We start from the raw sequence: 17,239 nt of genomic DNA on the forward strand, positions 1-17,239 counted from the left end.
AGGATATTGAATTTGGCAACCTCAAAAATATATGAGTAACGTATATCTCACACTTACACTATGACCATCCTGAAACAAACAGATTTTGATCCTAAAAAGAACATACGGACTCTATTCCACCAAAAAGACTGAAGAATAACATGAGGTTTACAGTGCAATCTTAGATCTAGAGAAGCTCATATACAAGTTAAAAGCCTATTTTTTTAACTAGTTGTCAGGCACACTAGTAACAGCAGATATCATCAACATAGCTGGTGTGGTGGGTTGACCCCGGCTGGATGCCAAGTACCCACCAAAGCTGCTCCATCACGGCCGCCCTCAGCTGGACAGGGGAGAGAAAATATAGCTGAATACTTGTGGGTCGAGATGATGACAGGGAGAGATCACTCACCAAATACCATCATGGGCCAAACAAACTCAACTTGGGAAAATTAGTTTAATTTATTACAAATCAAATCAGAGTAGGTTAATGGGAAATAAAAATTAAATCTTAAAACATCTTTCCCTCACCCCTCTCTTCTTCCTAAGCTCAAGTTTACTCCCAAATTCTCTACCTCCTCCCCTCTCAGCAGCATAGGGAATGGCGAACGGAGGTTGCAGTTGGTTTCTGCTGCTCCTTCGTCCTCAGGGGAGGACTCCTCACTCTCCTCCCCTGCTCCAGTGAGGGGTCCCTCCGACAGGCTGCAGTATTTTATGAATTGCACCAGCATGGGTCCTTTCCACTGGGTGCAGTCCTTCAGGAACTGCTGTCCAGCTGCAGTTGCCAGTTTAAAACTTTTTTCCTCCCTTCTTACCTACATTATCCCAGAGGTGCTACCACCATCACTTGGGGGGGGGGGCTTAGCCTTGGCCATCTTGGAACAGTCTCAATTTGGGCCACCAGACATGGGGGAAAATTCTGGCAGAAGCCACCTCAAATACCAAACCCTTGCATGCAAACCCAATGCAGTTGGTTTTAACATTTTGCTTGCAGTCTATTTGTATTTTGTTCTTAAATCCTGTGTTTGATCAGTCATAGTTAGCATTTTAAGTCAGCCCACAGAGAGAACAGAAATTGATGTTACTAGTAAAATAAAAATGCTAATAGTTCTTAACTGTTCTGCAGAATTTTCTGGTTTTGTAGTACTGCACAAATGGATTAAATGAGTACAGTGACAATTATGCCTTCACAACTTCAAATATTTTGATCTTATTCACCAAAGTTCAGTTATTTCAGAGCTACTAATTTAAACAAGTCACAGGTTTTCACTAATCGATTTACCTTTTTCATACTGTTTTCTGACCAGGTTTCCATCCACAAAACTTGACATTTCTTGTACAGTGCTGGATTACTTTCACAGTTTATTGTGAAATTTATATTGGTAGAATCCATGATCAAGACAACATGCAGGTTTTGGTGGATCCCTAGGAAAATACAACATATTAAGTATTTAGTAGATAATCTAACTACATGATGGTAGACTTATTGCAAATACAACATAAATCACCATATTCTAAATACTTATAAGAAGGTAATTTCTGAAAAAAAAAAATAAAATGTTACTACATCACACTAAGTCAGGAATGTTTATAAACAGAACTTAAATTAATTTACTATCATGGATTCTCACTACATATGTTACAGTGTGTTCTATTTTTTAATTTAGAAGAGCTGATACTATGATACCACTAGTATAGACCAATAGAACCAATTAGAAGTAGTTCCAAGGCCTTTGAGTATGACTGCCAGCATCTGTATTCTTTCAGTCACATTCTTCTATTTGTAGACTATTTAATCTACTTATTGGTCCAAGGAAGAAACACAAATAATTAAGAAAGCTAGCTGTAAACTTGCTTATGATTACTCAAAGTATTTGCAGGTATAATTGACAAATAGAAGAAAACTCCGTAACTAGACATATAACCTAAATAAACCAGAAAACGATGGGGACAAGATTTTCCTTCTAGTTACTTTCAAGAGCAGATTTCATAGCAGCTTTGTAGAACTTTTATGGATACAAAATCCAAAAGACACAAAGTCCAAAGAATGAATTTTAAGCTGAGAGTTCTGTGCCCCCAAACATCACACTGTAATCATTATTCCTGCCTGGTTTTTAACAACAAACTGAAAGGTAAAAACGCACATAAAACAAGTTCTGTGTTAGAAATTATTTGTCCATTATTATACCACTTTTGTAAGTTTGTAATAAATTACAACTTATAATTCTGTTCACATACGGTACGCGAAATAGTTGAAAATTGGTCCTGTAAATCCATCTTGTGAAGCTTGATCCTTCAGAGGAGATAGCAATGGTTCCAATTCTTCTATTTTATATAGCCCAGGAACTTCTCCTATTTCAAGAATGAATTTCAAATGGCAGATCAAATACACTACAATTCTTCAAATTCCTTTGAAGGATTCCCTTGAGTCATCTGTACAGAGAGTCTGAATATGGCATTATTCACCTCCATACGTTCATGAAAACAACAAACCAAATTATAGTACTTCCATTTAACTTAAACAGCTCACTTTGTTTATATTACCTGGAATATACTTAAAAAACTCACTCCAGTCTACCTAAAGACAGTGATCCAATACAACATAAAAAAATCAAACAAGACTGTCAGAAAACAGAAACATGAAGGAAAGTATTTATCCAGGTCCTCAGACAGAGGTTTAACACTGGATGATAAGAATCTGATATTGTAAAGAAATTTGGATTTGCACCTAGGAGAGAGGAAAATCTGCTGCTTTTATCAATGAGCTCTTAAACTACTTAAGTTCCAAAAAACTTATGGTAAGAGTGCTTCAATGAACCACCTGATCAAGGAACAAAGCTAGATAACCAAGTCACTTTTTTGTTATTTGTTACTGTTATTTATCATCTCATTACTTTCAGAAAATTGCGTTTTGCTGGTGTTCATTTAAGTAAAAGACTCAGTCTATGCAATCTAGTAAAACATTGGAACCCCTCTCTATTTTGAATTTTATTAGAAAATGGAAGCTGTACAGTAGAATAAGTTATCATTTTGTGGTTACACTATTATAAAGAACTCCTTTGAAATAAGTTACTTTACTGCAACTTTGAGGAATTGAAAGCACACCCACTGTAGGGTAGTTTAAAGAATAGCTAAGTGAATTGCAAATCAGTTTCTCATGTACAAGCGTTCCAGCTAAAACAATATATAAAGCTAAGTAAGACTTCTGGTATGGACATAAAGTTCGGCCTCACTGGCCTAAATCTGTGTGGTAAAAGTAGAATCATACTCATTTTGGACTTGTCTCACCTGAAGACAATAAACTGTTGACCATCTCAAGGAACATGGAATGAACAAACTGGTAGTCTTCAAGCAGCAATACCACCTGCTTTGCTTCAATGCCTGCAAGCTCCATCACCTAGAAGCAGGAAAAACATTTAAAGCTCAGTATATTGAGTATATGTATTGTTTGTAACAGAATAAGTCTTTCCTTGATTATATATTACACGCATATTTTCTCCACAACGTCTACACTAACATATATTTTCAGAAGATTAATGGGTGATTCAGTTGGTAATGAAAAAATAGTTAAAATGGACTCTTTCACAGAACATATTTATGTTCCAGATGTGACTCAATTATAGAGTCCCATCGCTTTTTTGTGTGGGCTTAGCTCTGTATTTTTCTTTAGCATTGTTGAAGGTACTAGGAAACTCCTGATTGAGGGCTGGCATTTGTTTTTAAATAACGTGTTAAATTCCCTCAATCACTAAAATTTTACTTGATTCAGCTACTATCCTGTTAACTAGCAGACCATAGTAGAGACAGAAAATAAAAATATATACAAATATGAAAATACATATATGAAAAAAACATTTCCAATATTCACATAAACTTAGAATTTCTGAAGCCCACAAGACTCATAAAATCATTTCTGGTATTCAAAAAAGTTGAGTTTCAGGTAATTACTATAAAGAACAGTATACTAATCTAGGCACTAAGAACTTCTAAAAATCTACTTGTTTCATGTAGACTGCAAATATTTTGCTTTTCTTAAAATATGTCTTCACACAACACTTGTGTCCTTCAAAATTCCCATGTTCTTGTTTTTTATTTTAATACATGCCTACAACACTATAAAATGGAAACCACTGAGTGACTTACATATTTAAGATCATTTTTGAACTGCTTCAGTTCATAGCCTCTGGAAATTTTCGGAGAAATCAGAACGGCTCCGTGCATATGACTAACTAAAGAGGTAACTGTTCGACGACCTACACCACTCCGTCCTGCCAAAAGAAGTGATCCTCCAGGAAAACTTAGCACTCTGTCCACTTTAGACATATAACTGAGGACTTCATGGAACAGTAAGATCTCAATTTCTTTTTTGTCTCGCCCATAATGAATAATACCCTATTAAAAAAGAGAAAAAGAGAAATGCATTCACTAATAATAATTACAAGCAGTGAGGTATAAAAGCATCCAACATTTAAAAGTTTAGAAAAGAAGGGCTTGAAAACTTAACAGGCAACACTAGTATTCATTACAAATAAATTATTTATGTGACAAAATTTAGATACCCTGCCTAGCCTTTACCAGTAATGAGCATACCACACTACCCTCAGAACCAGGATACCCTAGAAGTCTTTGATATATTGAAATAGAAATCTACCATTTAATTAATTAAGATTAAATAATTGACCAGAAGAAAGTCTGAGCTGTGCCTCTGACTACAGATTAATTAATACATAACTTAGAAGAGTGGTTTAGACAGCTAATTGCTGCATAATTGCAGATTATGGAATCTCCTAATGAAACACACATTGTAACAGATCCTAAAATTAAATTCTGGCCTTGTTATACTTAATAAAATCTCATCTGTGAAGCCCAACATAATTGCGTAGTCAGAAAAAAAAACAGACTCTTATTTCTGAGGCTACTGAACTTCACCATTTCTGATGCAGTCTATTGGTCACAAGTTGGCAATTAAGGAGAGGGAGCAGTTTCTCATATATAAAAGCAGTCCATCAAACACTGCTAATAAGACAAGATGATATCAAAGCTCTCGTCTTGAAAATCAGTCAGCCTAGCACAGTTAACATATTCACATTTTCTCATTGAGCTCAGTTTTTGTACATTACAAATCTCCAAACAATCTATTTGTATTTCTTCAAATCAAAATTACTTTACCAATTACAAATTCAATTTCAATTTCAAGCTGTGTGGTTCAGTTGATACACTGGAGGGAAGGAATGCCATCCAGAGGGACCCTGACACCCTTGTGAGGTGGGCTGATGTCAACCTCATGAAGTTTAACCATGCCAAGTGCAAGGTCCTACACCTGGGTCGGAGCAATCCCAGGCACAGCTACAGGTTGGGCAGAGAAGAGATTCAGAGCAGCCCTGCAGAGAAGGACTTGGGGTGTTGGTTGATGAGAAAATGAACATGAGCCAGTAGTGTGCGCTCGCAGCCCAGAAAGCCAACCTTATCCTGGGCTGCATCAAAAGGAGCGTGACCAGCAGGTCGAAGGAGGTGATCCTGCCCCTCTACTCTGCTCTTGTGAGACCTCACCTGGAGTATTGTGTGCAGTTCTGGTGTCCTCAACATAAAAAGGACATGGAACTGTTGGAACAAGTCCAGAAGAGGGCCACGAGGATGATCAGGGGACTGGAGCACCTCCTGTATGAAGACAGGCTGAGGAAGTTGGGGCTGTTCAGCCTGGAGAAGAGAAGGCTGCGGGGAGACCTCATAGCAGCCTTCCAGTATCTGAAGGAGGCCTATAGGGATGCTGGGGAGGGACTCTTCATTAGGGACTGTAGTGATAGGACAAGGGGTAACGGGTTAAAACTTAAAAAGAGGAAGTTTAGATTGGATATAAAGAGGAAATTCTTTCCTGTTAGGGTGGTGAGGCACTGGAATGGGTTGCCCAGGGAGGTTGTGAATGCTCCATCCCTGGCAGTGTTCAAGACCAGGTTGGACGAGGCCTTGGGTGATATGATTTAGCGTACGATGTCCCTGCCCACAGCAGGGGGGTTGGAACTAGCTGATCTTAAGGTCCTCTCCAACCCTAATTATTCTATGATTCTATGAAATTCAGAAAGCAAACATTTTATGAAACCCTAATACACAAATATGTATGTACATCAATGCTGCGTATCAAACCACTGCAAATCACCAGCAAATGTGACTGATGCCCTTTCATTAAAATAACCTTGCTACATGATACTTCCCACTGCCTCCACGTAATATCACAAACGTTCCCTCAAGTGATCAAGTGTAAAAGATGATTCCTCAAACAAGCAGCAGACCGCACCCTAAACCTGGCTGTTGCATGCTACTTCCTGCAAAAAATATCTAGAATGACTGCTGCAAATCCTTGCTGTGCACATTCTTTAATCTTGTCTCACTTTTTGAATAATATCTTTCAGGTCTGTTGAGTTTAGTTTGCCAAGTGGCCTTCCATGTGGTGGCAGTGCCTGGCCTGGCGTGATGAATGCCTCTTGACAAGCTCCCCAGGTTACATAGAAGGTATCTGTGAAAATCAAATTAAACATTTGAAAGGTTAGGTGCTCAGCTCATATGCTATTTGACTTGATTAGACTGATTTGATTAAGCAGTTCCTAAACAAATATTTCAAGTTTGTGTAGTATGTCTCAAATGGTTTACCTGCCATATTGTCCAGAACATCTGAGCCCAAATCACCTTGAAATACTTTCATCAAAACATTATCAAATATCTGAAGTTCTTTCATGTCAACAAGTTTGTCACGGAACAAACGATGTGCTTCGTAAGCAACAATTTCCAACACATACTCTGCGGTTTTTACTGATGATCCTTCAAAATTTAAGGAGAGATTTAAATTTAAATATTTATAATAAATATTATATTTCTCAAATTTTCCATTTGAAAATATAAGATTGAAAAAGAGAAAGTGGAATTACATACCAGCAGGAGAGCATCCATAACAAAGGAGTAAAAGTAAACATTATTAAGTGCTTTTTAGTAATAGAATTATGAATCAATGCAAAATAAAATGAAACATATTCTATTAAAAAAAGTGCTCCAGTTCAGTGCCAGCATTTTAATGAAAACGAACAAGGTGTTGCATGCAAAGTAAAAACTAAAAGACAAGATTCCAGGTAATCAAAACAAGAAAAAACAGAAGACTGTCTTAAAGGAGAAAGACTGATAACAAACACTAAAATAACAATAAATACCAGTAACAGTCTGTATTACAAAATGCCACTAGAAAATACAAAGCTGCAATATTCTTCAAAAAAGTAAGAAGGAAGGTGAGACAAGTAAATGACATCCCATATTGTTCATCACTGAAAAAGTGTGTATGTCACCTTAGGATTCAGCAACGGAGTCCTTAAATGGGCTGGGATTACCCATGCATTGATTGTCAGTGTAGCTTTTCTGACCTCATTCAAGCTACATTATACCATCCTATGATGCAAGAATGAGCACAACATTCTTACCACCTTCATACTCTTTAAGCAGCCCTCTGTGCAGCTCTTTAATTAATGTAGAAGCTAAAACACAATAAGGTGTAATTGCTCATGATCTAGTAATAATGCCAACTTCAAAGACAGACAAGATTAGACAGAAGCCTATGCTGTTACTTGGAAAAGCATACAAAATGCCTTTACAAATTTCATCATTTCCAAAGTTAAGAAGAACTTTGAGACAAGACTGTAATTAACAAGCATTCCCAAACTGTGAAAATATTTGGCTCTTCTGTAGAGATTTGCAAACATTTACATCAATGAGATAGTTTTCTAGATGTTTTCTGTATGTTTAAGGGTGGTTATATTCTTCATTTTTCGTTAAGCAGGTCATAAATGATGTGTATTAGTTGTAGTTCTGCAGTTTACCTCACGCAAACATTTATACAATAACCTCACCACATTTACACAGTCAGGTATAAAAAGACAAGCATGAGAGGCAAGCTTCTGGGAATCCAGAAGACAGATATGCTGAAAAAAAAAACAAAACAACACAACACCCCCACCAAAAACCAGAAAAAAATGGTGGGGAGTAAGGGGTAAATTTCAAGTTCTCATAACAGAGAATGCAGTCCCAACTAACTAACTTCCCTTAATTTACAGATAGCTCCCACACATATTTGAAAGCACCACTGGAGCTTTTAAACTTGTTTGCTACATGTTATGGAATTAACTGCTAGGCATCTTTTCTCTCTACTGAGTTACAGATAGTTCACAGTTTAGGAAGAGTTGTGGTCAATGGCTCAATGTCCAGCTGGAGACCAGTAACGAGTGGTTTCCCTCAAGGATTGGTGTTGGGACCGGTCTTGCTTAACATCTCCGTCGCTGACATGGACAGTGGGATTGAGTGCGCCCTCAGCAAGTTTGCCAATGACACCAAGCTGTGTGGTTTGGTTGATACGCTGGAGGGAAGGAATGCCATCCAGAGGGACCTCAACCCACTTGTGAGGTGGGCTGATGCCAACCTCATGAAGTTTAACCATGACAAGTGCAAGGTCCTACACCTGGGTCGGAGCAATCCCAGGCACAGCTACAGGTTGGGCAGAGAAGAGATTCAGAGCAGCCCAGCAGAGAAGGACTTGAGGGTGTTGGTTGATGAGAAAATGAACATGAGTTGGCAGTGTGCGCTTGCAGCCCAGAAAGCCAACCACAGGTCGAAGGAGGTGATCCTGCCCCTCTACTCTGCTCTTGTGAGACCTCACCTGCAGTACTGTGTGCAGTTCTGGTGTCCTCAACATAAAAAGGACATGGAACTGTTGGAACAAGTCCAGAGGAGGCCACGAGGATGATCAGGGAACTGGAGCACCTCCCATATGAAGATAGGCTGAGAAAGTTGGGGCTGTTCAGCCAGGAGAAGAAAAGGCTGTGTGGAGACCTCATAACAGCCTTCCAGTGTCTGAAGGGGGCCTACAGGGATGCTGGAGAGGGACTCTTCATTAGGGACTGTAGTGACAGGACAAGGGGTAATCTGTTAAACAGGGGAAGTTTACATTGGATATAAGGAAGAAATTCTTTCCTGTTAGGCTGGGGAGGCACTGGAATGGGTTGCCCAGGGAGGTTGTGAATGCTCCATCCCTGGCAGTGTTGAAAGCCAGGTTGGACGAAGCCTTAGGTGGCATGGTTTAGTGTGAGGTGTCCCTCCCCATGGCAGGGGGGTTGGAACCAGATGATCTTAAGGTCCTTTCCAACCCTAACTATTCTATGATTCTATGAAGAGTGCCATAGGTGAACAAGCTGCATGTGGAGTCAACAGTAAGACTGACATGAATAATAATTTAGGGCATTAGAACTGCTTTACCAATGAAAATCAAATAAGTGACTTACCGCCTGCTAAATCATATCTGAATAAACCAAGAACCCACTGAGTAAGAATACGTGGTGTGAAAAGGTAGTGACTGTGATCATCAACTGTGAATTTCGCTCTTATCTAAATAAAGAAGAGAGAGAAAAAAAGGTTTTAAAATGTAAAATGTAGCTTCATTTTTTTCTAAAATACCAGACAAATTAGTTTTTTATTTAGTCTATATATTCATTTTATTAATGAACTCTTTATTTAGTTTTTTTAGAAAGTGAAGAGATTAATTAAGTACTCTGAATCTCTTCTCCGCCCAACCTGTAGCTGTGCCTGGGATTGCTCCGACCCAGGTGTAGGACCTTGCACTTGGCATGGTTAAACTTCATGAGGTTGGCATCAGCCCACCCCACAAGCGTGTCAAGGTCCCTCTGGATGGCATTCCTTCCCTCCAGCATATCAACCAAACCACACAGCTTGGTGTCATCAGCAAACTTGCTGAGGGCGCACTCAATCCCACTGTCCCAACACCAATCCCTGAGGGACACCACTCATTACTGGTCTCCAGCTGGACATTGAGCCATTGACCACAACTCTTTGCATGCAGCCATCCAGCCAGTTCTTTATCCTCCGAGTTGTCCATCTACCAAATTGATGTCTCTTCAATTTAGAGACAAAATTAATAATAATTAAAACATTTCTTCTGTACTATTTTTGATGCAAACAACTGAACCTGGGACTTTTAGTGCAGTAATAGACAAAACACACTTTTTTTTTTTTTTGAGAAATACCAACTGTAAAATGGAAAGGAAATATGAGTGTAATAAAAGAATACCTAAAACAGTAACAGTCACTACAAAAGACTTTACAGTAATACTAACTTTTACCCCAGAGAGAATATTTGAATTTACATCTTTAATTCAGAGAATAACTGAATCAGTTATTTGGTTCTATTTTGATAAGATTTAAACTTGTATTTCTTACAATACATTGATGGTATCGCATGAAACTCCTGGTAACTGGTGCATGCTGGCCAGTGACTATTCCCACATTCCAGGAGAAGAAAATTAACCTGTGTGTCCAAACACCTAACAGTGTAAAATTTTAACAGGTAGTCCTTGATGTTTATAGAGCACTGCACCCTCGTATCTCTCTAGTTATAAAAATAAAGGTCTGAACATTTAACAATCTTTGAAGGACATTGTCTCCCCATCCATTAAGTAGTTAAACACTATAATCCACAGTTTACAATTCAAGAACTGCAAGTATAGATGTGTGAAGATGCTTGCCAAAATCATACAATAAATTTGTTAAAAAGCAGGAGCACTTACTCTGTTTGACGCTAATACCTAAGATTCTCTGAAAATAAGTAGCTTTAAAATTGATATGAAGATACGAAAAAGATGCAAACTTGGATTTTAATACTGACAAACCTTTTTCTTCTCTTGTTAATATCAAAAGCTGATTTTTTTTAATTCTGAATTCTCCATTTCCTTGAGAAAAAGTAATCAAATTTACATACCTGTTCATATACTTGAACCATAAATCCTGCTAGCTGATGTATTTTTGGCAAAGAACCCCAAACAGGGTGATTCTTCAGGTCTTTCTGTAGTACAGGTTCCAAGTAGGCACTATAAATAGCTTGCAGCTGATCTCTTTCTGGATAGCTGCAAAGAAAAAAAACAAAAAGTAATCATTATGGACTATCATATTTTTTTAATATAAAGAATCAAGTTATATAAAATTGCTGAGAAATTTTCATGAATAGCATTTCCATCTAGCAGCTAAATAAAATTATGATTTTACTGCAATGGGCCACCCTCAGAAATCTTCTAAATACATCTGTAAATGCATTCAAACTTAAAAAAAACCAGACCAACTTCTTTTCAATTTGTCTAATTTTGTAAGTAAACACCACCTTAATCTAAGGTTGCTTAAAGCAGTTTAGTGAAAGCAAAAACATTCAACAGGAAACGTATTTCAAACACTTCACTATCTGCAGAAAGCTATAGATTGCTCCGTAGCTGGTTCCTAGTTCCATGAGGCACCAAACAGCACTAAATCTTAATATCCCAAACTGTTAGAAAAGATGAAAGAGTAAAACAGCCACATCTTCATGAAGACTAAATTGAGCAGGGGCTGTACAGACAGAAGCTGAATTTGAGTTCTCAAAGTCATTTCCACATACTTACTCAATTGCACAGAGACGAACGATAGAAGTAAATCTGGAGGTAAGTTTATGTCTTCCTAATGTTCCGCCAGAACACATGGAAGCCACAATTTGTATGTTTTCTAAACCAACCCATTCCAGATTTTCATCATAAAATCCTTGATATGTAAGAACCTTTAATAATTAAATAAATATTTTATTAAAAAAGAAAGCCAACAGAGTATTGTACAAAACCAAAAAAAAACCAAAAAGAAATCATGAGCAGCACATCATTACTAGCATTTTCTTAATTGCCAGAAGTATACTATTCCCCCAGTTCACTGTCAGCTGCAAACCTGCTAAGGGTACATTCTGCCCTATTGTCCCAACCATTAATGAAGCTGTTAAACAGCTACAGGCTTCCAACTAGTCTTTGTAGTAATGATCACCACACCTTCTAGGCCTGGCTGTGCAGCCAGTTTTCAACCCATCTCACTATCTGCTTACCCAGCCTGTACATTGACAGCTTTTCTGTGACTACCAGGTTTGTCATTTCATTACAGAAGTTTATCAAGCTGGTCAAGCATGACTTGCCCTTGGTGAATCTATGCTGATCACTCCTGATGAATTTCTTGTCATTCATATGCCTACTTCATTATAACCTATTGAGGCAAGCACCGTTGTTATTTACTTATGTATATAAGCCAAATAAAAATGGCATCTTATTTCTTGCTGACACCTACACATTCTATCAAAGCACAAACACAACTAATGTCAATACAGATGCAGACTCTTAACTGAAAAAAATCAACGTAGGTATTTACTACGTACACTAAACTATTTCCAGTATACTTAAGTCTCCTTATAGATAACAGACATAAGTGTTCACCTGCTGTAGAAAAGCCACGAGAGTGCTTGTTCCCCATTTATCAGGTTTGGGTAGATTGATATCTTTTAAGTATAAAACAAGCCTTTCACAGTCCTTTGGTCTGTATACTCTCCCAGTGTTTGTACTGATTACAATGCAAGTTTGACATAATTTTTGTAGAAGATGTTGAGAAGTAGTTTGTGCGCTGCAGTGAATGGTAGCAACCTGAGTGGATCGGAGTTGAGAAAATGCATAATGAAGCAGCATCCTAAAAAAAACAAATGTGTACATACATGTAAGCATAAGTAATACATAAATGCATTAAAATACTCTGTATCCAAAGATACTGTACAGTTTTTATAATTAAAATGCATATAATACATACTACATTAATGAAAAAGGTGATTCATGAGGTTTGCTGAATTAATCATTCTAGCCTTAGTATTTTCCATTTAAGAAATTCAATTAAAATGTAGCATAATTGCTACAAATACCCAGCCTAAATATATTGTATATAGTGATCCAACCCATCTAAATAAGGAACTTAAGCAAATGGATGAGCTAAATTCAGTTGCCCACACACAGGTATCTAGTGCCTCTTGAGATGAGACTAGATACCTCATATGACTTTCAGCTGTTGCTCCAGGATAGCAGAGGTTTCCCAAAGGTCCCGTTTCATACGTAAAAGCCACATTCAGATGCGTTAGATGCACAGAGGCAGCCTGAGCTTTCCCTATAGATCTGCAGATGAATTTACCTACTTGCCCCTAAAGAAGGCTGTTTCATTTGTAGCCTAAACAAGTAATATTCTAGCAGAAAGTTGCATGATAAAACCATTATAGCAAAATATTACAGACTTTGTCAAATAGCTAGAAGTGTATTTTGCTTAAAAAGGAAATACTTTTTACCCTTTTCCACATCCTTCAGGACCCACAAGAAGAAATGGCTGCTTATTATTAAAGTCTAGCCAGGGTCTAAAGTAATCTAAACCTCTCTGCATGTCAGGGGTTTGGATGACAGGAAGCATCTGGAGATTACTGAAGTCATCAGCTGTTAGATTTTCAGGTTTCTTCAGCTGATACTGCATTAGCTGTCCAGTGTCAGCATCGTAGTATGTGTCCAGAGGCTTTCTTGGATCTGGTGGAGATTCTTGTGCCCAGCTGAAGATCTTTAAAGAAAATAAAGCTTCCATTAAAACCATAGTCCTAATGACAAGATCTACAGTTTCAAGCTAATAAACAAATGTACAAAGAATACTGTAAAATCAAACATTTAATTCTTCAATTTGATAGTTTTAAGGCTGCCTTTGAAAATTCAATCATGTTATGCATATGCCTTTTGATTAAGCCCTTAACTAAACAGTAATATATTACTCTGCCAGATACTTTTTCATAATATGAAGAACATAAATTATATTTAGCAAAGCTATAACCTTTTTTCATATTAGGCAACATACTTATTAATAATCGTAAGAATGAGGTAACTCCTTCACAGGATGCATCAATAGCTAATTCCGGAAGCTGAGTCTAAAATTTACCATCTGCCCTGTATATATGTTGTAGCTCCAGGCTGTCTTTTGGAAGGAACTATTTCCTTCTCTCAACACAAAACACAAGTGTGATTGTGGAGATAACTATCTCCAGGGACAGGCTTCTGTAGACATTATGGACCAGTATACCCACATAGTTTTCCAACTATGTGCCCTACTCCTTGTGGCTCCAAGTATCTACACACAGAGAGAACCATATCCCAGTGCATACAATACATAATGTCTACATAATGCTGTGAGAACACCTCCCTGGTGAGGAGCAACAAAGCCCTCACACTCTGAACAGAAAAAAACCCTCACAAAATAAAATCTGTATTAACATACACAATACATATACACCCACACAGTCTGCTATATGGGGTCCTTGCATAAAACAGCATGGATAGAGGCCATTCTGCATCTCCTGAAGCAGCACCACAGGACTGCTATCTGGGCTGGATGCCCTTAGCAGCATATCAGGGACATCTGAAACATTCCATTACTTCTCAGCTATTTCTCCATAGGCAACAGACTGCAAACAAGTTAGAGCACAGGCAGCCCACTATTGTAAATTTGCATTGTTAGAAGACAGAAAATCACTATTCCTACTACATATACTAAGAAATTTTTAATAAACTGTCTGAAAAAGATTGTTACCTCTTTTGCAAATTCTTGTCGTGATTTTGTGTTCAGATTGCCACCAAGACCACGTAACAAGTTAATAACAAACTGTCCACGATCGGTACACCCATGAAGATGAGACAGACCATTCATCACAGTTCCAACCAAACTTGTTTCTACCACAGAGTCATTCTGTAAATTACAAGATGTAGTAGATTTGAATACATTCCAAAAAACAAATGTTATGTATAGCTAGCAATCATTGTTCATTGACACTGCCACAAATGATGAAACATCTCAACACTGCTGTTCTAGAAAATTCACTTGAAATTAAACTATTTATAAGCATTGACTTGGAAGTTTTAATATCAGACTACATACTGATGTAATTCAGGATAAGCAATTAAAACTTTCCTTGCAGATTTTGAGAATCTATAAGAAATCAACGTAATCGTATACTGGAAAACTCTCTCTTGAATGGATCCTTTATGGATTTTGCTGTATAACAGCAAACGGGATTTGCAGCCTCAGGATCAATGCTATGTTTTTTTCCTGTGTATACACATGAAGACACTTTAAAAGTCTAAAAATCTTCATGGGTGAAAACCAAGAGGGGAAATAAATCTAAAACCATAATAGGAACATGTATGTTCCACAAGGGGAGGTAATGCAGGTCTCACAAACACTAGTTTACTGGTCACAGCGGTGGGGATGTCTCCTAAATAATGTCTTTGTGCAACATAAGCAACTTGTTCAATGCATATGCAACTCCTTCAGGAAAATGGGAAGCAGAGAAGCATCTAGGATCCTTAAGAAAATCTAGCATATGTAGAAAAATTATCTTGACATACATTCCAGAATCAAAGAGTCCAGATAATGTATTTAACTTATTAAGAAAACAGCTACCGAAAAAACACTGAGGGTTTTTTGTTATTTAAAATTTAAAAATTAACATGAATGATCTCTTCAGTGTCAAACTAGAAAAATGAATCAATCTTAACGGAAGCTGAAATTTGCTTAAGTATTCAGTACTAACCTTTTTCACAACCCAGTTTAAAGCCTTTTCAAAATAGTCCCCAATCCAGTTTTCAAGGTTGTATCTACATTCTTCAGGCTGACTTCTTAGCCAAGATTTTATCAAAGACTTAAGATCTGTATCTTCATCACTAAGTGCAAACAAAACAAAATGAAATTCAGTTAAATGCAAGGCATCCACATCTCCACATAGATAGGTTCAAATTAACAAGAAAATTCCAGGAAAAGTTCAGGGAAACACTTTAACAAGAATTTCTATACAATATTCAAGCTCTCTAAGGGTCACACACAAAGAATCCACCAAGTCTCTCTCAAAAAATGTATTAGTCAAAAGTTTATAACATGACAGCACACCTAAAAGCAAAACCTAAAGTAAAGCTCCCCAGTGATGTAAGCAAGTAATTAAATTGTTCCATCCACTTTAGGCTATCTTTCAAGAAAAGTGTGAGGTTAAAAGTTTTTTTTAGTGGGGGTTTGGAACTAGATGACTTTATGGTCCTTTCCAATCCTAACTATTCTATGATTCTAAAAGCAAGCATAGTTGCTTACTTTAACAGTATGTAATACTTCTGAGACCTACCTCAGAAAGATCATTCCCATTCGAGATATTGTAGCAGGAGAGGCACAGCTAAGATCATGAGTTTCAAATATAAAGTTGACATTTAAGCCAAATTGAATTCTTTCTCCACTGGGCATAGTCAACAATCTGTTGTCATCCAAAACGGAATTCAAAGATTCAATCCATTCAGGATCAATATCACCATCACATATTATCCATGAAGTAATATCTATTAACAGCACAAAAATAAAATATCAAACCCAAGAAAAACACTTAAAGAATCATGCCTTTTGCTATTTTAACACCAGTTAAAATGCTAGTGTTAAAAGCTTTAACATAAGCTCTATGAAGAGATTCCTTACGTGTTTTACCTTTTTCTTTCTATTTTTGCTTTCTTACTACAAAATTTGCAATAGTCAACATTCTAATATTGTCACCAAAAGCTTTTCTTACCTTATGGTATCCACATATAATAACACATATAAAAATGTATTTGAAAAAAAAACACGATTTTCAGTAATTTAGGCATAAGGATGTATAACTCCCTCACAAACATACCTCGGGGTTCTCGTACGACTTGTCGAGCACTATTTGTAAGTACGCCATCAGACCATTCTCTGGTATCCATGTCAATATGGCCTAGCAACTGATGTCGAGGCATAGCTTTGGGATTCATAGTGTACTGTTTCACTATTTTGCCAGTTTTACCAAGGGCTGCCTTTAACATCCGCCAAAGTGTTGATTTCCCTCCTCCACTTGGGCCTACAATAACTACACCCATCCTTTGACGTAGCTGCTCATATAATTCCAAAGCCTTCTTGATCTAGATAATAAAAGAGATAATGGCTATTTTTTAGCTTTACGACTTCACAATCATTCTTTTTAATGTTTTCCAATTAACCTTGCATGCAGTCACTTTGATTCTAGAATTTTATTTTTTGAAACAATAGATATTTGCAGAAGTAATTAAAATTATGATAACAAAGAATATCAAGAAACATATTTTTGATGTTAGAAGCATTTCACTAAGTCACTATTATAAAAATAACAGCCTTCTTTGGGCATATATTTAGTGAGAAACTAATGAACCTTTAGTCACAAAACTTCATCTAACCCTACAATAGATAAACATAGATGAGACACAGAACTGCTTGATAAACCAAATGTTCATTTATTTAATTCCTTCACTGTCCAAAACATTCACTGGCATTTATACCTGGC

At 37.2% G+C, this 17,239-nt stretch overlaps 1 protein-coding gene across 2 annotated transcripts in view; it reads right to left on the reverse strand.

The window, feature by feature from the left end:
• Window positions 1-17,239, reverse strand: part of DYNC2H1 (dynein cytoplasmic 2 heavy chain 1) — a 164,747-nt gene that overhangs the window by 112,694 nt on the left and 34,814 nt on the right. Inside the window, exons 38-52 of one of the 2 annotated variants that reach the window (XM_057399766.1) lie at window positions 16,577-16,841; window positions 16,040-16,247; window positions 15,461-15,590; window positions 14,461-14,616; window positions 13,184-13,443; window positions 12,297-12,543; window positions 11,451-11,602; window positions 10,781-10,925; window positions 9,291-9,393; window positions 6,625-6,792; window positions 6,366-6,490; window positions 4,123-4,371; window positions 3,268-3,376; window positions 2,218-2,331; window positions 1,262-1,404 (exon numbers count right to left, since the gene is read on the reverse strand). In XM_057399766.1, coding sequence (XP_057255749.1) covers window positions 1,262-1,404; window positions 2,218-2,331; window positions 3,268-3,376; window positions 4,123-4,371; window positions 6,366-6,490; window positions 6,625-6,792; window positions 9,291-9,393; window positions 10,781-10,925; window positions 11,451-11,602; window positions 12,297-12,543; window positions 13,184-13,443; window positions 14,461-14,616; window positions 15,461-15,590; window positions 16,040-16,247; window positions 16,577-16,841 — 2,574 coding nt within the window. The remainder of the gene's footprint in view (window positions 1-1,261; window positions 1,405-2,217; window positions 2,332-3,267; window positions 3,377-4,122; window positions 4,372-6,365; window positions 6,491-6,624; window positions 6,793-9,290; window positions 9,394-10,780; window positions 10,926-11,450; window positions 11,603-12,296; window positions 12,544-13,183; window positions 13,444-14,460; window positions 14,617-15,460; window positions 15,591-16,039; window positions 16,248-16,576; window positions 16,842-17,239) is intronic. The other variant, XM_057399765.1, reaches the window with a different exon arrangement.

Source organism: Pezoporus wallicus, unplaced genomic scaffold (genome assembly GCF_028554395.1).
Source record: "Pezoporus wallicus isolate ANWC-B61680 ecotype Strahan unplaced genomic scaffold, APGP_CSIRO_Pwel_v1 scaffold_6446, whole genome shotgun sequence".
NCBI lineage: Eukaryota > Metazoa > Chordata > Aves > Psittaciformes > Psittacidae > Pezoporus > Pezoporus wallicus.